Genomic DNA, 15,882 nt, shown 5'->3' with positions numbered 1-15,882 from the left:
CTGGATGTTCTAGGGCACCTGAGATCCCAGCACACTTGCCCTGGGCAAGATGGGATAGACCCCATTTTGAGAAGAGTTGCCACTCAGGTTGTTTCCCCAGACACATTCCATTCCCCAGGTTTCTGCTTCTTCTTTCCTGAGCTGGTCTAGTTTCTGGGGCAGCTGTTGTTCCTGACTGGGTTCTTCTTCCTGTGAACCAGAACAGTGATCTGCATTGTTAGAAAGCTACAGAGCAGTCTAGCAACACTCCAGAAGAGAGACAAGGTATGCATGATACTTAACTTCCCACATTCTTCCAGAAATTAGTACAGCCTGCCTGTCTATTGAAGATCCAATATGCTATTTGCTGCAATACATGGAAGGAATGTGAACTCAGGCATTAGACAAGCAGCCCTTTTTGCCCTCTACGAGAACACTCAAAGGAATCCCAGAGCAAAGCAAATCTGTAGGCACTCTCACAATCTTTCAGGCAGGTTCACATGAGGAGAACCCCCCCCCCAAATTACTCTTTCAAATGGGAAGGGATCAAAAAACTACTCTGCAAAAGAAAAAGTCTACTTTCTGACTCAGCTAGGTCACCGTGTGCTGTTGGAATATTCTGATTATGAAAGTCATTAAGACATTAAATAATGACATGGCTCCCACATGCCTTTCTGCTGTTGATTTTAAAGCTGAAGACCCAAAATATGCTGACTGAATACAAGCAGTCTTTGGAAAAAGCCACAAGCCTGCAATCAGGCATTATGGGCACACCACTAACAATCTGCCTCCTTGCATGTGAGCCATAGTTCACAGGGAATAAGTTAATATCACAGTCCACAATACTATCATGAGCAGCTCTTGCTGGGAAGTACAGTATGATCTTTGTTGACATATGAGGATAGGTAGGTGCTAAGAAACTGAAGACAAATACATTGAGTTCCCTGCCACAGGGATGAGCTTGGCTTCAAAGGGGCTGAAGGTGTGTTTAAGGGTACCATGGTTAACCAGGGGAACATGAAAGCAAGAATTTTTTTGTCACTACACTTGAACAAAATGCTGACCCTGCCCAACCCATTTCGTCTTATGTCAACTGGAGGACTGGGACAGCAAAGATGATACCAAGTCCATCCACAAAGCAGGGCTGGTCACTTACTCTGAAGCTGGTTCAAATCCATGGTGGAGGGCTACCAACCTTGATAACATTATCCAGGGGTTTGCCCAACAGGTCCTTCTTCTTCAGCTTGTTTCTTTCTAGCTCGTTCACCATGGCATCAGTCTTGGAGCCAATGCTGTTTATAGACCTTTCCAGCTGTAGCACATGTTGTAGGAGGCTGAGGAAGACATGGAGAGCATTTTCAAAACTTTTGTTGTGAATAACACCAGGATTTGCAACAGTAATCTTATGGATTCTGTGTAGGATGGATCCCAACCAGTCTTGAATACAGTCTTGAATCCTATTGTTAAATATTGCATCTGCTTCTCCTTTGATAGGGCTCTACATGTATTGCTCAGTGTTTGTCAGTAGCAGAATCAGAATCTCCTGATTCCCTACCCTGTATTTATCCCATGCTCCTCCTGTGGAAAGGACAACCAGGTGTTATCCTCAGACCTGGAGGATGAAGACCAAATAGGCTATAATTCAAAGATATTTATTTGCACAGAATCTTCTGTAAAGGTATCAACTTCCCCTGGCTCAGCTATCTGGGCTACCTTCTGATCAGAAACATGACAGCATATTGGCTGTGTGCAGCTGGCAGTTGCAGAGGTTATTCAAGAAGCAAAAAGCAAAATTTCTTAACTCAGGCTTCAACACAAACAAGAGAACTGCCTACAAGAACTGTCTTAGTTCTCTCCTGACATGCTTATTTACATGTGTGCAAGTTAAAAAGGGAAAAAAATCTTACTGAGACAGCTCAGCACCAGAATAAACATTTACATCAGAGAGAGAAGCAGAGACTCAGACCCCTCATTTGCAAAGGGATTAAACTACTGCTGGCACAAACATACATTTGGAACTCTTCTTTGGAAACACAGCTCGCCTTGTTGGTGTGATTATTTCTTGCTTCTGCGTAGGTCAGATTCTCATCCAGGTTGTTGTCACTATAGGATTTCCCCAAATTTTCAATCTCTGTATTCAGAGCAACCTAGAAGATATACAAAGAAACTCCTTCAAAGTCAGCTACTAACTTTGGGTCAGCTTCGCTTTGAGTAACACAGAGCTTCAGGGACAGTGATACATCCAGCTGCTCCCCAGGCAGAGATGGAGCTGTATTTGAGTTGCCTGCTTCATTTACACCACAAACCCAAAGATTCCTGAGGCCACTTTGGAGTAATCTCTACCAAAATGAGAGTTTCTTTCTTTGCCTTCTTTTACCGTTTTTGCCTCTAGGTCATGCTTCATCTGCTGTTGCTCCTCTGCATCAAGGATATGGTTGCCATCTTTGTCAAACGTGGAGAAGGCTGCTGTGATCTCATGCTCTGCATGGCCCAGTCTGCAAGAGAGTAGAGAGAAATCTTAAGGCATTTAATCATAAGGCAATAGGTTGTAACAGTGCAGAAGCACACCTTTGGAAGTTAGTGTATTATTTCCACCTGCCCATGACAAACCCAAACAACCCAAATGAGAAAAAGATAATAACAAAAAGCCCCCAACATTTAGAACAGGAGATTAAAGGTGATGGAAGACAATAACTATTTTTGAGTCTTACATTGCCCAGATCTGATCTAACTGCTGTTCAGCCTTGAAAACCAGAGAACTTAAATTACCTGTATCACCAAGAGAAAGGGATAAGCAAGCATCCCTCAAGCTGACTCACTTACTCCTTCAAGCTGTTCTTGAAGTCTTCAAAGTCCAGTTCTTTTGTTCCATTCTGCAGTGCTTTCTGCACATCAGAAATCTGCTCCTTCTTCAGCTTAAGCCTCATGAGTGTTCGGTTGTAGCTCTTTTACCAAAAATGCAAGCAGACACAAAATCATGCAGGAAGAAGAGTGAAAAACAGGATAGAGTGGACAATGCAGTAAGGATGAGCAGGGGACAAGTGATACAGGAGATTTCAAGCTTTCCAGAAGCAAAAATACAACACTGCTGAATGAGCTCTATCTCTAAACAAGGATCATGCCTTCAAAGAGGGTCTAGCATGGTAGCCATGACAAAGTTTGCTCTCTGCTTTCCTCCTTCCTCCTGACTCTCCCTTTATTTGAGCTCCCACTCCTAAGCTCTTTAAGACACTGTCTCAAATACCCTTTTTTAAAAATAATTAGTCCTACAGCAGAGTTGTGAACTTCAGGAACTTTTTCTGGAATTTACCTGTGAGAAATCCAGGTGTAATCCACTAGATTTTCACCACCGTAACATGATCAGCTTAGAAAAATAGAATTTCCCATTTTTTTGATCAAAGTACATTGTGTCAAGTACTGCAAAAGCTTTGTCTAGAGACTGACTTGGTAAGAAAGGTCTCTCAGAAAAACTACCAGCATGCTCAAGGATTCCCCCAGCCCCTCCTTTCTCATCTTCCCATTCCCAAATGGTCTGGGAGCTTGATTTATCACAGAAAGGAACTGTGACTTCCTGTGTGCACCAAGAAGGTGGATCAGGAGTTAACAAGCACTGTTTTTCTCTAGTAAATTCCATGTAGGTCAGGGACTTCCAGAAAAGCCTGGGATGAGAAGAGAGCAGTGGATGTTATCTACCTTGACTTCAGCAAGGTTTTTGATACTATCTCCCATAACATCTTCATGATGAAACTCAGGAAGTGTGGACTGGATGAGCAGACACTAAAGAGGATTGAGAGCTGATTGAGTGAGAGAACTCAGAGAGCAGTGATCAGTGGAGCAGGACTGAGTTGGAGGCCTGTAACCAACCAGCAGTGTCCCCCAGGGGTCAATATTTGGTCTGGTCTTGTTCAGTATGTTCATCATCAACCTGGACAACAGGATAGAGTGTATCCTCAGCAAGTTTGCTGATGATACAAAACTGGGAGGGGAGGCTGATACTCCAGAGGGCTGTGCTGCCATCCAGTGTGACCTGGACAGGCTGGAGAGCTGGGCAGAGAAGAACCTGATGAGGTATAACACGAGCAAGTGTAGGGTCTGCACCTGGGGAGGAAGAACCCCAAGCACCAGTATAGGTTAGGGGTGGAGCTGCTGGAGGAGAAGGGTCTGGGGGTGCTGATAGACAGGACCACGAGCCAGCAGTGTGCCCTAATTGACACGAAGGCCAACAGAATCCTGGGCTGCATAAAGAAGAGTGTGGCCAGTAGGTTGAGGGAGGTAATTTTCCCCCTCTACTCTCAGATGATGAGGCTACAGCTGGAATACTGCATCCAGTTCTGGGTTCCCCAGTTCAAGAAAGACAGGAAACTACTGGGTAGAGTCCAGCAGAGGGCAACAAAGACGACTGGCAGATTGGAGCATGTCTCTTACACGAAAAAGCTGAGAGAGCTGGGACTCTTTAGCCTGGACAAGAGAAGGCTGAGTGGAGACCTTATCAATGTCTACAAGTATCTAAAGGGTGGATGTCAGGAAGATGGAGCCAGCCTCTTCTCAGTAGTTCCCAATGACAGGACAAGGGGCAATGGGCACAAACTGGAACATAGGAAGTTCTATTTAAACGTAAGAAAAAACATATTTACTATGAAGGTGATAAGGCATTGGAACAGGGAGGCTGTGGAGTCCCCTTCTTTGGACATAATCAAAACCTGCCTGGATGCAGTCCTGGGTAATGTGCTCTGGGTGATCCCGCTTTAGTGGGGGAGTTGGACTAGGTGATCTCTAGAGGTCCCTTCCAACTTTGATAATTCTGTGATTCTGTAAAAATGCTTCAGGATTTAGTTAGGAAGTAGCACACTTTTCAGACTTCATCACCTGCTTCAAGATGTCTGAGAGCTGAAGCTCATCCTTCTGGCTTGAAAGCTCCTCCTTGACTTCTGAGTAGGTGTCATTGATGATGGCTAGAAACATGTTCTAGAAAAAGGAGAAGAAAAGAGATGAAAAAGCATGAGGCATCTTGCTCCAGAGGCTGAAGCAGCAAGATACAAGCACAGCTGTGCAGAGATCAGCTCAACAAGGAGCTGTTTTCACATGGGGTATCCCTTGGACAAAGTAAAGTGACTGAAGGAAAAGCAGATTTCAGACACACTGTGCTTTCTCACTGGGGAGGAGGTTCTTGCAGTTAAAGCAGTGGCCAAAGGTATATTTGTTTCTAGCTCAAATACCATCTTTGGTTGGCTCTCCTGCAAGATTTTAAGTTACATTTGGATTCCAAGCACTGGGAATTTAACCTGGTCATTATGAGCATCTCTCTGCATCGATTACCTAGGAAGCCAGAGACTCTCTCATGATTTGTTCACTGCCTGCTACAGAGCAGCTGAGCTAATCCCCTTGAAATCAGCTACCAGGTCAGTGACATTCCCAGTGAGCCCTTAATTGCTCTGATCATTAAATTATTTGCACTGCAGCTAACTCAGGAATTATTAAGAGGGATCTCTCAAACACTGTTGTCAATACAGGGGCAGAGGGACTTTCTTGCTTACCAGGAGCACAAAGAAAACAAAGAACACATAGGTGATGAAGTAAATAGGCCCAAGGACCCTGTTGGCATTGTCAATGGAATTGTAGTCAAAATCACCAAGGATGATCCGAAACTGGGTGAAGCTAGAGGAGAAGAAGAGCACAAGGTCATACAAAGGCCACATACATTTCTTCTGCCTTCTCAGACAGTCCTGAGGTGAGCCCCGAACATGCCTGCAGCCCAGATGCTCACAGGCACAAGCGAGAGCAGAGTGTAAGTCATTCAGTCTGACTGGTGAGTTAAATGGAGATTGGTTGGTAAGTAGTTAAAATTCTTCTGAGAAGTGATGGAAACATATGGAAACATGGTTCTGACTTATACACTTACATGCATTTAACAAAGGTACTGAAGGTTTCCACTTGTGTCCCAAAAAGAAGATAACCCAGTTGGGCATAGGCAAAGAAAACAATGAAGAACATAATGGCAAAGCCCAGGATGTCCTTAGCACAACGTTGCAGTGTGGAAGATAGCTGGGTCATTGTTTTATTAAAGCTAATATATTTAAATATCTGCAAGAAGAAAGAACAGGGACAAAGTCAGGTCCTAGGTCAGTCTGTCTCATATACACATATACTTAGTAAGACAAGCAGTTCACTATAGTACCAAAGCACCAAAAAGACAGCCAGGTTGGGACGTCAGAAGTGTTCAGGTTATTTGCCCCAGGTGTGCCATATAAACATGCAATATTTTCATTCCCTGTATCAAAGAATAATATGGAGAGACTGCTAAAAGGAAAAATGTCTTGAGGCTGATGAGGAGCCCTAAATACATTGTGTTCTTTCCACCCTGCCAAGGTTCTTCACTTGAAATGGCAACAGATGAGTAATTTCCAGTTGTTGGGTGTCCATCATGAAAGAAAACATAGTTTGCCAGTTTGTTCTCCAAAATACTAAAATAGCACAGGATGGATAAAGTTATATTGTACCCAGCATTTTCTAACACCCCTTTTACACCATAACATCTGAACTCATCTCCCTGTGTATTATCTCCAAAAAACTGACCTTAGAAAGCAAGGTGAAAAGTTGTCTGAATTTACTGCAAATCAGAGCATACAAAAGAGGAGAATCCTTCTCTGTTATGCAGCTGTTACCCTCATTCACTCAGAGGGATGGAAGAGTCAAGCCCCAAGCTATCTACAGCAAGAAGACTGAGTCTGGCACCTAAGAGACCTCCTACAATACCTTGATCCAGGCAAAGAATAAGTTCACAGCATTCATATTGTTGTACTGTGACTGCCAGAATGCCAGGAACTCAAAGTCTGCATAGGTGTCAGGGTGCTTCAGCAGCTCTCCCAGCAGCCTGTTCACCTCCGTGGTGCGGAAGATGTGAAACCCAATAGCAATGATGGAGAGCTGTGAAGAAGAAGAGTCTGCAGTGACTGCTGTGCTTATGCTTTCTCCAGAAATTAAAGGTCACAGAATTCCTTGGTATCACACTCCACAACTGCAGGGGGATGGAAATAAGGTCTTAATACACTGAACAATACACTGACTTTACAGCCTATCAGGCATTTCTAAGGAAAGAATTTTCTCCTAATAGCTGATAGAAGAGCATGTACCCACTTCCTCTGCTAGTTCATTTTGCTATTGGAGCAAAACATGTGCCAGTCTTGCCTTATCTGGACCAGTTTCCTCATCCTTTAACTTGTTTTGGCTCCTATGTCTCTCTGCTGCTGCTCTCCCCTAAAAAGTGTGCAAGGATTCTCACCAGAATGATGACTAGATCCAGAATGTTCCAGATGCTGATGAAATACCGAAGCTTGTGGATACACAACTCCAAAATCTCCTCCACCACATAGTAGAAGATGAAGACACAGAAGACAATTTCACAGGCAGCAATGAAGAAGTCCCAGGCACTGACATACCGTATAAGCTTGACTGTCCGGATTTGCCAGGAAGGAATGGCACCACCAGTGGCTGGAAACTCAACCACTAACCTTGAAGAGGACAAGGAAAAGCTGATAATAACCAAGAGGGGAAAGGTGGCTCTTTATGCTTCTCTTTTTGAGAGGCATAAAAACTGAACATGAGCTATCCACCAAACTGTAAGTGGAAAAGCTGTGTCTGTGTTTATGCTGCTTCACTGCCCATAACAGGAAAGGGTAAAAGGTGAAAAGAAATGTGACTGGTTTTGTGAGGAAGACCAACTCTTCTTACTAATCTATAGACACTGCTTCTGTCCTACTCCCCTGGTGTGCCATATTAAAATAGGTGCTTTTTAAAAAAATGTGACGTTGAAGAAAAAGCAAGAGGCAGAAGAATACTCAGTGGGACTTGGCTTACCTCAGAACACAGAACAGATTGATATTTGCATTATACACAGAGAAATCAATGAAGACAACTCGTGTTCCCCGATCCAGCCACAGCTTCTCCTTCAGGACTTGCAGGGCTTCATCACTTTCTTCTCTGGTCAGCTTCAGGTCTATGTAGTATCCTCCCCCACTGTAACTGGTTAGTTTTCCCCAGTGAGATGAGCCACCCAGCTCCTCCTCAGAATGGTACTTCCAGCTGCAACAGACAAGACATACACAGACACATCAGCATCCCAGGCTTGCATATGAGCTTGTAGCCAGAAGAAATTAGACTGTAGCTTCATGGAACAGATCAGGTTTTTTTATTGAAAAGTTGACACCTAATTCCTATTCCTGAGCCTACACCAGTTCTTTATTTTTGGTAGATTTCTGATTTAGTGCTTCCCAGCAGTGACACAACATGACTTGCAATGGCATGGAAGGAAAGTGCTGCAGGTTTGTTGGCTTTGCCACAGTCTTATTTACATGGCATTTACACCCAGCATCTTCTGTATTGCTTTCTACCATGTTGTACACAATCCTCTGCTTAGAACACACTTGCATGCATATTTCCTTATGAACAATAGTTTCTCATTCACAGAACAAGACTCATGCAGAAGCAAAGAGTTATTAAATTGCCACTGCTTCACATTATAGAGAGGTTTTCAAGATTAAATATACGCACTCCCTTAAGTCTGGGTCCTGAAATCCAGGAGGGAAGCAGATAGCATCATTATTTTGATACATCTGGTCCCAAAGGACTCTATAAATCCTCACCCTCTTAAAACGAGACAAAAATCTCTACCTAATTCTCTACTGGATTTTTCCCTAGCTTTCCCAACGAGTCCCTCACTGCCACTCATTCTGTTCTGCTTTTCCTCAAAGAGACACTTGGCCTTATTGAAAGATAATTAGGACTTGCTGCTGCTGAATACAAGGGAGATTCTTGACTTATATAAAAAACACAACCCTGGTGCCTTGTGGCTCAGCAGATCTTATTTAAACTGTAGGAGACTTAGCTGGGGTAACAAGGAAAAAGCAAAAAGGAAATCACAGATTTTCTAATCCTGAAGAGCAGAAGATGCACTTACGCCGTTCCATTGATGAGTCCAAAGGAGACCCTTTCCTCCTTTTCTTCTGAGTACACATCATAGCAACCTGAGATTTCCTCCTTGAAGTCATCATGGATCACACATGAATTGTTCTTCACCTTCAGCTGCCGCACACGAGGGACACCCAGCAGCAGATTCTCATAATAGATGTATGACTGGGTCCCCTGCTCTGCCAGGGTCTGGTTGTTGTACCACTTTGTCCAGTAAAGATTATTCAGAAGGGGACCTTGTGCATACTGCAGGAGAGGGTGAGAAGAACAACTGCTTCATAGCTGGCATAGCAGAGGAATTTTCTTGGCCTGGGCTTGAGATAGAAAGACCTGACCTACCCCTCTCTATTTCCCAAGATGGAAAGTTGTAGAAATTTGTGTTGGATACATTCTAAAGAGGAGAAAGGTCTGGGGGAATCTCAAGGGTGGAGAAGGGATGCTGGGCACCAGGGTCATTGTTGGCTTCTCACGGGCCTGTAAGGTAGTGCCTATACCTCTCTGGGGTAGTGAAGAGACAAAGGCCCTCTTTGTGCCTTCCAATTCAGTGGGGACAAATCTCAAGGAACTGTCCTGGTATGAGTTGTGAATTATGATGCCAGCACCCTGAAAATAACAGGGTGTAAAAGCAATAATGTCACAGCTCATTTTACTCTTCTAATACAGCAGGAACACAAAGCTAACTGACAATTTCTGTCTGACTGTCAAATATCAAGTGGTTACAGTCTCTCAACAACATCCACTGTGGCTCATACCAGTTCTCTGACAGAAATGTGTTACACTTGAGGCATCTTTTCCTTTCTTTATTCTCTTTCATAAAAGTCAGTGAAATTTTACTCCAGGTTCTTTATAAAGAATCTACAGATCAGACCAACCCAGGAATGGTCAAAACAGCCTACTTAACAATGGCACATGAAAATGGACATGGACTTATTACTGCTAAGACATCAGCATGAAGACTTTTGACTGTTGGATTCAAAGCCATTTCTACCACCAGAAAACCTGGAATAAGTCACTTGGCCTCTCCAAGCCAGTATTCCCTATCTGTGCAACAAGCATCATATTGCAGCAGTTTCTTTTTGTCATGTCCTGTCTGCCTAGCTGGTAAGTTTCTAGAGAATGGACTCTTCTGGGCACACATAACACCTAGCCAGTTGCAGCTTGTGTGCTCAGAGGAATAATTTATGTTTAAAATCCGTGGATATTTTGCATGCAAATTATATCGTAATACTGCTGGTAGCAAGCAAATGCTTGTGACAGCAAAAGGTCTTTCTGAAAGCACTAAGTAGCATGTTCAGAGGAAACTGAATCTCTGAATTTAGCTGAGATTTTCAGGGCTCCCCATGCTGGGACAGACTTCTACTCACCACCCAGAAGTCAGCCATGCTGCCAATGGACTGGAAGGAGACACTTCCACCCCCAGAGGTCTGCAGGAAGAGCTCAGACATCACTTTGGTGTAGTAATAGGCATTGGAACTTGTCATTCCATATGTCACTAGAAGAAGAGACGAGGAAGGTCCTCCCTTATACCCAAGTATTAAAGCTTGACATAAAAGCATGCATATATTATTTTCTGCATAGTTTATACTGTCACAGGGAAGCTGAGCAGGGCACAAGAGAAAAAAAACCTTGGGAATGCAAATCATATTGCTTTCTGCTTCTTAGGGATTTATAGACTTATCTGTTGAATATTATAGAATTTAAACTGTCATACTGACAGACTGTAAGAGTTTAAAGCCAGACAAGATCATTGGATGATGCAACTGAACATCCTGGATAACCATTTTTTTTCTCAGACAAAATTTTTTAAATAATTTTTATTTCTTAGAACAAAGTCCATGCTCTGTATTTTGAAGTTCTGATCTGAATCTTCAAAGATATAGAGACCTCCCCATTTTTCCAAGTGGAAAGCTCCAGTTAAGTTTTCATATACCAAGCAACTTCAAACAGGAGCAGTCTCTAACTTTCCAGAACATGTTTTTTCATTTCTCCACAGCTGCTTCCTGCAGAAAAGCATCCATCATGGTAATCACTAAGAACATGTTCTGCTGTTGAAAGGTTACCATGAAAATAAAGCAGCTGACGTTCAAGACACACACCCCACACACAGCTCTGGATGAGTCAGTGTGTGACCACACTTGCATTTGTGTGCATGTCTTGTTTCTTAGGAAGTGTGACTGAAGCACTGTCTCCCTGGGCTACTCTGATAGTAACTCAGGTTGGTATTGATTGTCTGTCCCTCCAGCCTTAGTGTCCATGAAATATAATCCTCTTCACAGTCCCACCCTACAGGTGCTTATTTATGATAATGAATAAATGCTCCCAAAAAAACCAAACAGCCATTGTTCTACCCACACAAATCAAATGAGGATTCAGAACAGAGATGCATTAAATCCACCCAAAACCAATAGTGTGAGCTGCCATTTGCTTTATCAGCTCAGCCAGCTCTCCGGTCCCCGAGAGGAAAAATCTCTCTGAATCCTGTGTCTCTGATCCAAGGAAGTTTCTAGAGCTGTTCTCTGGGGTTTGAACATTCACTGTGAAACTAAGACAACACCCTGGGTGATTGTTCCAGGACTGTGGAGTTAATAGCTAGAACTGATAACATGTTTCAGAAAATACTGCTTAAACTTAAACACTATCAATTAGGTCCACAACAATTTAGCTATTTTATTTGTATGTGCAGCAGCTCTTCTGTAGGTTAGCCACACACCTTCTTGCTGCACTGAGTGCTTGTAAAATAAATTTAACACATACATAAGACTGAAAAAATCTAATAATAAAAACTCACATTATTCCCTTCATGCTGCACACAGAAAAGAGACCTATGAGATGTGTCAGCTACTTACATAAACAGATGTCCACCAAGAACACAATATAGACAAGCAGCTCTCGCAGTGTGGTCTTCACGTATAGCTCTCTGTTTTCAGCTGCATTCTCAGTCAGCGTAGTGCCCCACAGCCCTGTGAGTGTGAAGATGAAATTGGAAGGGTTTGATGGCCATTCCCAGAGGCCATGGGAGGAGCTGACTCCTCACATGTACTGCTAGAGGGTACAGCTCTGAGAAATGTTCTTGTAAGATGAGGAAGCAGGGTTCCTTGTGTTGCTTTTCTTCTTAGTCAGGAGAAAAAACACAAAGGCAAGAAAAGAATAGTTTACCTGAGAAATAGCTTATTGCTTTTTCTTCCCCATTTCTATAGCATTACAAGTTATAACTTCTATAAGGTACTGTTCAACTTACACCCTTGTCAAGGTCTGTATCCTTACAGGAGACCTAACTTGCTCCCAAGGTTTTTTGTTACCTCTGAATAAGCCTACATAATATTTCATTCCCTTTTGTTTTCTAAACTGGAAAATAGAACCTCTTTACTCCAGCTGTCTTCAAAGACTTGTTTGATACATTCCTGTTACCATCTGCATGTAAGTCCTTACAGTGCTAGCTTTTCACTAGTAGATATTTACATCAGTTCATAATGTACTGTAACACCGGGCCCAGTACCACTTTATCTAAAAAATGAACATAAAGATTGAATAATCTCATCACCAGAGTGATAGCACACAAAACTTAGGACACCTAAGTTCTGTCTAAAACTCTGACACCAGACTCTGCATAACCATCAGCACACCTCTAGGTCCCTCTTTTACCTTCTGCATTGTATCAAATGCAACAGGACAGAACCTGGAGCTACAGAAAGGCACATAGAATGAGGGTAGTACCTCCAGGACAGCCAAAGATGATCTAATGCTAAGTCTCTGTTGAGCAGGTTCCTGGGCTACACCTTCTGGTTCCTTCAGTCACCGCTTCTCCCCCCACCACCACTGTTCTTCCCAAGATCTTGCAAATCCATTCTAGTTGAGATAGAATATATATATTAACTTTACCTCGGATGCCTCTGAAGATGTAGAAACAGCACTTCAGGAAAGGACTTGTCTTCACATCCACAGCTTTGCTCTGCTTTTCCTGGTAGGGCAGTGGATCCCCGACCTCTTCAAAGTTCTTATAGGGATTCTCCAGGATGGACTTGGGGTTGTAGATGGCTTGAATCTTCCAGGAGGTAGAGGGAGAGCCATTAGAAACAGGATCATGCCAAGCTTTCTTCCCCACTGGTTCCAGCTCATGTTCCTCTGAGGTCTGAAAGTGTCCCTTTGCTCTGTTGTTTAGGTGAGATGAGCTCATGGCTGGTCACTGCCAGCAGAAGTTTTTTTAAACTGGAATTGAGAAGACTGCCTGCCCAGGGTGGAGTTGCAGGCTAGCAGAGACAGAATCAATGCCAAGCAGCTTGTCCCCCTTAGCAACCCAGGAGATGGTGCACCACGAGCTTCCCACGGACAGCACACATCCTCTCTTTTATACCAGCCCAGCTTGTGACACCTCTTACAGGGGTGGCACTACTGATTATTGGGTCCATTGTCAGCCCTAATTTTCCAGCAGTCCTGGTAAAAACGACACATCCCAGGGACCTTCTCTGCTTCCCAACAGAGGTAACAGACCCAGATGCTGCAGAGGGAAGAGGGGGCTGCTAGGAGGTCTCTGAGTTGAGGAGGGGCAAGAGGAGGGGACTGTGATTAACTGCCTGCCCAGGCTGCCTGCATCCCGGATCAGAGACAGGCGGGCAGCACTGAGGCCCAGAAGCCATGATGGGGCCCTCTGCAATTGTCACTGGGAGAGGGGCCAGGCGAGGAGCCTTTGCTCCCGAGGCTAGGGAAGTCCAAATTTCCAGCAAAGCATCTAGGGATGGAAAGGGTCTCCCTGAAAGGCAGCATGGAGACTGCAGGGGAGGTGGTGAGGGGTGAGGGGGCAGGAGAGGCCACTAACAGAGCCAGCACTCCCTGGGCAGCTGCCTGCGCTCCGGAGCTCGGAGCCATCGTGGTGCATTCGCCAAGCACCACAGACACTGCGGACACTTCAGGAGGAAGCTGGGTTTTGGGCTAAAATGTGATCCTGGACATTGTTTCTCCATCTCTCTCTTCACTATCTTGCTGCTAAAAGCAAGTCAAGAATGGGAATAAATGCCTAGTGTTCATTTGGAAAACAGTGGCTGAACTCTTCTGCTCCTGCAGAACTTCTGTAAACCCTGTGATGTCTGCTGGTCCTGAGACAAACCTGAGAAAAAACAGGATCATAGCAGGCAGGGCTGGGAAGAAGAGCTAGGGTTACCAGCATTGCCCCTGGCAAGCAGCAAGAGGTAGTCCTAAGCCCTGCAGGTGCTGGAGGTCTGTGACTTCCCTCCTGGAGGGGAGGATCAGGTGGTGGCTTAACCTTGGGATGATGAACTTCTGTCTTGGTGATGAGATGGGAAACCAGTGTTTCCTGAGGGCCTGAGCCTGGTCCCTTGTCATGTCATCCTCCTTCCCCCTCCCTGCAAGCCCCTTGCAAAGTCCCCCCAAGGACTTTGCAGTTCCCCCCACCCCTCCTTCACAACTCCCCCTCTTTCTCCCTCCTTCTCCCCACTAACCCAGTGCAAATTCCACCCCACCACTCGTATCCTCCCCCAAAACCCCTTCCCTTCCCGTCTCTTTCAACCAGAGCTGGAGAGGGATGAATGTGGTGGATCAGTGGATGCCCAGCAGGAAGGTGCCCTGGCTCAGCAGCAGGATCAGGATCAGGATCGGATCAGGATCAGGTAGGGATGAAACATCATGAGGAGCACCCCCAACTCCCAGCACAGCAGGAGGGTGACAACTGCCACCCCCAGTGACACCCCCAACCCCACCTGAGTCACCTGGGGCAGGGGAGAGATGTCAGAGACTCCCACACGAGGGTATGGGGTTGGGGGCACAGTGAACGCACCCATGACTCAGTTTCCCCAGGAGGATGGGGTAAGATAAGGGCGGGAGGGATTATTATGGGGGTACGAGGTTGGTGGGGGATTCCGGAGGGGATGGTCAGGGAAGGTCTGAGGGGGAGTGGTGGGTGTCCTGCGGGGGTCCTGGTGGGAAACTGACTGTCTCAAGGAAATTCCTGGGGGCACTGGGTGTCCCAGGCACTTTCGGGGACATCCCAGGGGGGAACTCTGGGAGGAGGGGCACATGTCAGAGCCCCCCACCCAGCTGATGGTGTGGGGGGGTGGGGGCACACTGAACACACCTGTACCTCAGTTTCCCCATCAGAATGGGGTGACACGGGGGAGGCTGGGGGCTACCATGGTGGAGCCCAGCAAGTGGGGGGGGCCTTGGAGCGGGGAGAGGTGGCCGTAGAGGTGGGGGTCCTGGAGGGTGAGGTGTGTGTCCTCGAGGGGGGGGATTATGAGTCTTCAGGGGAATCCTGGGGGGTATTGGGGTTCCCAAGGGGCTTTGTAGGGTCCAAGGGCTGGTCTGTGGGGCCATTCATGCCTGGCACCCGAAAAGCAAGGAAACTTCCTGATGGCCCTCACCCTCTCATTGAACCCTTCCCACAGCAAAAGCAACAATCAGGCAAAAATGGCCTTGCTTTAGAACATAAAACCTAAAATGTTTGTCCTCTCAGTCCCAGTAAAATTCTGGCTAAATTTGGCTCCAAAATTCCAAAAGTATGGATACATCTACTAAACAAAGGAGTGAGACGTGAAGCTGGTAGCTCAAAGGCACTGCTTAGAGCTTTGAACAGCTTACAGAGAAAAGGAAATGCAAGAACTCTATTCAAATCAAGTGCTTTATATTGGAAAAGTGTGTCAGCCACATATCCCTCTTCTAGCTGCTGCTGCAGGGAACACACATTAGGTAACAGGGCGAGGCTGAGCACTAAGAAAAAAACCCTCAAACCTGCTTAACGATTTAAATAGTGCTCCAGAGACAAGGGAATACTGAAAGATCATTCCTGTGAACTGCTCACTTTGTTTGTTTCTGCTAGATAAGCCTTTTGGATTTGCTGCTACCAGAAACTTGCCCTAGGAAGAAGTTTTAGGAGGTAAGGGAAGCTGGTAGCTGAACGACACTGCTTAGTGCTTTCAATATTGTAATGGG

The 15,882-nt window shown here is 45.1% G+C and overlaps 1 protein-coding gene across 1 annotated transcript; it reads right to left on the bottom strand.

Moving 5' to 3' along the window:
* Nucleotides 1-9: 9 nt before the first annotated feature.
* On the bottom strand, nt 10-13,117 carry PKD2L1 (polycystin 2 like 1, transient receptor potential cation channel). Its single transcript, XM_008502050.2, has 15 exons — nt 12,823-13,117; nt 11,790-11,903; nt 10,308-10,435; nt 8,933-9,189; nt 7,834-8,058; nt 7,259-7,487; nt 6,733-6,903; nt 5,879-6,060; nt 5,514-5,634; nt 4,846-4,944; nt 2,803-2,924; nt 2,357-2,474; nt 1,990-2,126; nt 1,175-1,313; nt 10-189 (listed from the first exon to the last, which is right to left on the bottom strand). Exons 1-15 carry the CDS (start codon nt 13,115-13,117, stop codon nt 10-12), a joined length of 2,517 nt encoding a protein of 838 aa, XP_008500272.2.
* Between the last annotated feature and the right edge of the window lie 2,765 nt (nt 13,118-15,882).

Source organism: Calypte anna, chromosome 6, assembly GCF_003957555.1.
Source record: "Calypte anna isolate BGI_N300 chromosome 6, bCalAnn1_v1.p, whole genome shotgun sequence".
Taxonomy (NCBI): Eukaryota; Metazoa; Chordata; class Aves; order Apodiformes; family Trochilidae; genus Calypte; species Calypte anna.
Note: the sequence above shows the minus strand (reverse complement) of the source record. Positions and strands in the feature narration are given on the sequence as shown.

Coding starts and splice junctions, on each gene's coding strand:
- PKD2L1 (XM_008502050.2), bottom strand. CDS start 13,117: ATGAGCTCATCTCACCTAAACAACAGAGCAAAGGGACACTTTCAGACC. Junction 10,436..11,789: donor CTTGGTGGACATCTGTTTAT/GTAAGTAGCTGA, acceptor CTCTTCTTCTAG/TGACATATGGAATGACAAGT. Junction 2,475..2,802: donor TTCAAGAACAGCTTGAAGGA/GTAAGTGAGTCA, acceptor ACTCTCTTGCAG/ACTGGGCCATGCAGAGCATG.